We start from the raw sequence: 4841 nt of genomic DNA, 5'->3' as shown, positions 1-4841 counted from the left end.
CAGCTGTGCGCGCTGGCAGAGCCCGGCCCCGACCTCCTACTCCAGGGCGGAGGTTGCCGGGGCTTCGAAGGCGCAGCGGCCAACCCAGCCCCGTCCCCGGCCTCCTCTCCCTGCAGCGATTACACCGTGGACTTCCGCCCGCCTTCCCCAATTAACCTGCGGCGCAGCATCGAGGAGGCCCTCTGCAGCGAGGCCCTGCTCGCGCCTGGCCTCTTCCAGGGCCCTGCCTTCGAGGACGCCCTGCCTGGGCTCGGCCTCTACCGCACCGCCTCGCTGGGGACGAAGACCGGGGGCGGGCCCAGTGAGAGATCAGGGGAGGCCCCTGGCTCCCCTGCGCCCGCGGAGCTCCCCTCCCCCGGGGCTTGGCCCGCAGGCAGCAGCGCCTCATCTGGCTCGTTGTGCGGACTCTCCCGGGACAGCTCGTCCATGCTGCTGTATTCCAGCCCCGACCGGCCCCCGCGCTGCCCTCTGGTTTGCGTCCTCAGTCCCCCGCGGCCCTCAGGAAGCAGCCCCAGCCTCCCGGCCTCAGGATCTTACCAGGCCCTGTCCCCACCCTCTCGCGACTCCCCAGAGCCTGCTTCTGAGCTGCAGGCCGAGGAGGCCTTGCTGCAGGAGCAGTTCCTGGACGCCTGCCGACAGATTGACGAGCTGAGCGTGGGCAGCGACACCATAGACCTGTGAAGAGGTGGCCACCTTGCTACCCTGCGACACACCCCTTTCTGGAGCCTGCCCTGCCCGAGACCTGCACACTGTAACCCTTCCCCAGTCCTGCCTGGCTAAGATACCTCTCCAGATTCCTTCCCCATCCAGGGGTCCCTGGGTGGGTGGGTCAGCAGCCAGGCTCTATTGATTGGGAATCTCTGGAGCCCTGGGTGCTGATGCCCTCAGCTGCAATTCTAGGCTGACAGGGGTCCCATTTTCCTTGGCATTCACCAGCAATAAAGCTCCAAGGTGCTCCACTCCTGACCACCACTCCCCACTCTGGTGCTGAGTGAGAGGGGCTGTCCTTAGAGGACCCTGGGACCTGCCTCAGGCCCCCTACCCACCTCTGCCATGCCTAGGAATCCTACCCTTGTGTGAGTGGGACTCCCTGTCCTCCATGTGACACCCACAGGGGCCCATGACCCATCTAGGAGACTTTACAGCAGTTGGGTGGGAGGGGAATGCTCTTAAAGTTAATTTATCAATAAAATATTTTCAGAAGAGCAAGGTCTGACTTTCTTGGGAAAGCTCGATTGAGCAACAGCACCAGTGATTCCATCACAAGTGGAAGAGAAGCAGCTCTTGGGTGGGGTGGGTCCATTCCAGACCCCAGGGACCTTCATACGAGACCAACGAGTCTTGTCCTGTTTCTGGGATGAGTGAGGTTCCTGGGAGCAGCCCCTCGAAGATTCTTCTGAATCGTTGGGAAGTGGCTTTTCACAGAGATGGGACATGGCCCTGGGAGGTGAGGCAGAAGCTCCACTGTCATTGGTGGAAATGCCTGCATTCCTAGGAGTCTGGTCCTGGTAGACTATTGACTGGGGACTAGTTAGGAGTCAAGTCTTTCATGGAAATATTGAGGCACATGTAAAAGGTCCTGGTCACTTTGAGCTGGGATCCCCAGCAACCTTCCTGCCATATTCCCACAGTTTGGGATCCACAAAGAGGAAACTACCTTTCTACCTTTTAACCCACCAACAGGGCCTCTTCAACTCCCTCCCCCTTCTCCTGAAGAGCTCTCATCTCTAATAGGTGCAGATCCTCCCTGTCCAGCCCAGCCAGCTCCTGTAGCAAAATTCACAGTGCAGAGACCCACAAACACATCTGACCACCAGGCACTCTGTAATCCCTCCCTTGCCTGGAGCATTTGGCTCTGCGCTCTGTGGTCTGTGTTTGTCACTTGGCTAAAATGCAGTGGTTCCGAGTAGCACAAAAACAGGGTTGTGGATTAGGTTTGAAAACAAAAATCTGACAGTGTTTTGGCAGCTGTCCTGCATATCACAGGGAGACCTGCAGGAGCATACACACTAGGCTCAAAGTGGAAACACAGGAAACTCGTGATTTTTCTTCCAACTTTGCCCATCAGCTCCTGGGGACTGGAGAAGGGAGGCTTGGGAGCCAAGAGGGAAGCAGGCAGGGAAGCCAGGAGAGGGTAGAGCCTTCGGCCAGACCGGGCCCAATGCAGGAGTGAAAGAATTCAAGCACTACTCTCCTTGTAGATGAACATCTGTCTTGGCTGAAAGGAGCATCCAGGACCTGGGACCTCAGATGGAGGAGGGGAATCAATTGTTTGGAGGAGAGGGAGAATCATAGTGGGGAAGAGAAATGGGAGGGAGGTGGTGCTCGTGCGGTGGAGGGATGGGACTAGAATGGTTTTGATTGTGTCTCCTCCATCACCTGGCTCAGCTTGGCTCAGAAATTCTTGCTGCATCCTCACTCTGGGCTGAGGCCCAGAGAACTGCCAACCTCCTAATTACAGGCATTTCTCACTGGTGTCGTAGTGGCTGCAGTGGGCCCAGTTTCCGAGTTGCTTTGTGTCATGTAAGGAGTGTTGCTGCTCTAAGAAACTGCTCCCTTTCTTTCAAACTCACAGTTCCATCTGCCGCTCATCTGCCTCTGCTCACACTCAGCTCCTCAATGCCATCTCTTCATCACACTGGTCATTGCCAGCTCCTCTCTCTCTTGCTCACTTTCCCCATCAAGGGTCCTTGGGTTCATGCACACACTTCCCAAAAGAGCAGTCCAAGTCCCAAATACCCCAGCCAGTCTCTCTATTGGCCTGTCTATTGGTTTCTCTCTCTCTCTTACATACACACACACACACACACACACACACACACACACTCGTGCACATATGGTCCTTTTCTGTGTGGCAGCTCTAAATGGAGTTGGGGGGAGGCAGGAGGGAGTTTAGGGAATACAGCTCAGTGTTCACTGGCTCCAACACTTCTTTGATTTTCCTCAGCAAGGATAACCTCAGCCCTTTTACTTCATAAAGAGGCCAAGACTTCATTTAGAGGACCCTTTCCTTTTGTCTCATGCCTCATCTCTTACCCAGAGTGGGTTTCCCAGGAGGAATCCAGGTAGAACCTAATCGCTACACCCTTCAGTTCTAAGTCTTGGTATTGTGGGGACTGAAAGGCAAACTCACCTTCATTCATTTATTCATTCATTCAATCTCTTAAAGAACATTTACTGAATGCCTACGATGTCCTAGGTTCTGGGAATAGAGAGGTGAACGAGGTAGACACCAGCCATGAATTTATGAAATTGAAAGCCTTTTGGGGGAAGGCAGATGTTAAACAACTAATGACATAAATAATCACAATAGCACAAGTAATTAATTATAGTTACGACAAGTGCTAAGGCCAAGAACTATTTTGTATTATAAGAAGGTTTGGCTTGCCAGGCAGAGTGGAGCTAGAGGGATGGGATATGGAAGAGGCTGGCTGAGAACAGCCCAACCCTCTCTTACTACCTTTCCCGGCTCCTGCACAGTGATGGATGAGGAGGAGGCCAGCAGTTTATTTCCCCTGGAAGCCACATTTCTGGTGTGATGCAGGGTACCACAGCTCCTGCTATTTCATAAAGAATGCTGCGTGTGTCTTGGGTAGATGGATGAGCAAATATTCCTGAGGAAAGAACCATTGCCTGCCCTGATAGAAATGGATTGGAGGGGATGGGGCTGAGAGACAGATCAGGGAACCAGGTCTGAACCATGGGGAGGGTAGAAAGGGTCAGCTGCACTGTTGTCCTCCCAGAAGAGCACAGAATCCTGCACTGTGGGTGGCTGCTGCCCCCTGATGGGCATAGAGATGCAGTTTGGTTTGTCCTAAATTAAGGAAGAGTTGGATCAGAACTATTTAAAACTTAGCATTTGTGGAGGGTCTCACAAAGGAATATTGCAACAATCTTCTCAGGATTGTTTTCCTTGTGCAGACTGCAGCCAGGACAGGGAAGGCTTCCCCATAGCTAGGGTTCTAAAGCTCACAATTTAATCTTTGGGGGTAGAATTTTAATTCCTAAGCTGATAGGAGTGGGCAGGAGGGAAGGAGAAGGAAGAGGGAGGATGTGGAGTCCCAAATCAACTCTGTTAGATGACCCATCCCATTGCCTTTGTCTATTTGTTTCTCTTTATCCTGCATAGGATTAACACAGCAGCCTTAAAAATCTGGTTTGTATTTCAAAGCTTCCTTTCCTGCGTAATTTTTTAAAATTTATTTTTAAACTTTTATTGTTGTTTTGAGATGGGGTCTCACTCTGTCATCCAGGCTGCAGTGCAGTGGCGCGATAGCTCATTGCAACCTCCGCCTCCTCAGGGTCAAGCGATCCTCCCACCTCAGCCTCAGAGTGGCTGGGACCACAGGCGCATGCCACCACACCCAGCTAATATTTTGTATTTTCGGTAGAGACAGAGTTTCATCATGTTTCCCAGGCTGATCTTGAACTCCTGACCTCAGGTGATCTGCCTGCCTTGGTCTCCCAAAGTGCTGGGTTACAGGCATGAGCCACCACACTGGACCTACAAGGCATTTTTTTTTTTTTCTGACTTTCTGGAGGGCCAAAGAATGATAACATCTGCTTATTGTGAGAGTGTTCTGAGAAAGCCAAACCTTTAGCAGAAAAATGCCTGGGGGAAAGCTTCAACAGATAGGGCCCTTCTCCATCACAGTGCTCTTGCTCACTCCTCTCATCAAACAAGGGCAATTTTTCAAGAGTGTTAATGGGAAACCACTAGGCATCCACCTTAAGGTCCTATTTTGGCTCCTTCTGGCTTGGTTTTGTTTCCTAATCTTAAAACAATCTTTAAAGGGCTCACAATTTTCTTCAATTACTAATATATATATGTATATGTGTGT

At 52.1% G+C, this 4841-nt stretch overlaps 1 protein-coding gene across 1 annotated transcript in view; it reads left to right on the top strand.

Annotated features, from left to right (window-relative positions):
- The window catches only part of PRRT4 (proline-rich transmembrane protein 4), a 9881-nt gene extending 8682 nt beyond the window's left edge, over positions 1-1199 (top strand). The window contains 1 exon segment of the mRNA XM_011939543.1: positions 117-1199. Coding sequence (XP_011794933.1) covers positions 117-305 — 189 coding nt within the window. The 3' untranslated portion in view covers positions 306-1199.
- Positions 1200-4841: the final 3642 nt, after the last annotated feature.

The sequence above is a fragment of the Colobus angolensis genome, unplaced genomic scaffold, assembly GCF_000951035.1.
Source record: "Colobus angolensis palliatus isolate OR3802 unplaced genomic scaffold, Cang.pa_1.0 Scaffold182, whole genome shotgun sequence".
In the NCBI taxonomy this organism is placed as follows: Eukaryota; Metazoa; Chordata; class Mammalia; order Primates; family Cercopithecidae; genus Colobus; species Colobus angolensis.
Note: the sequence above shows the minus strand (reverse complement) of the source record. Positions and strands in the feature narration are given on the sequence as shown.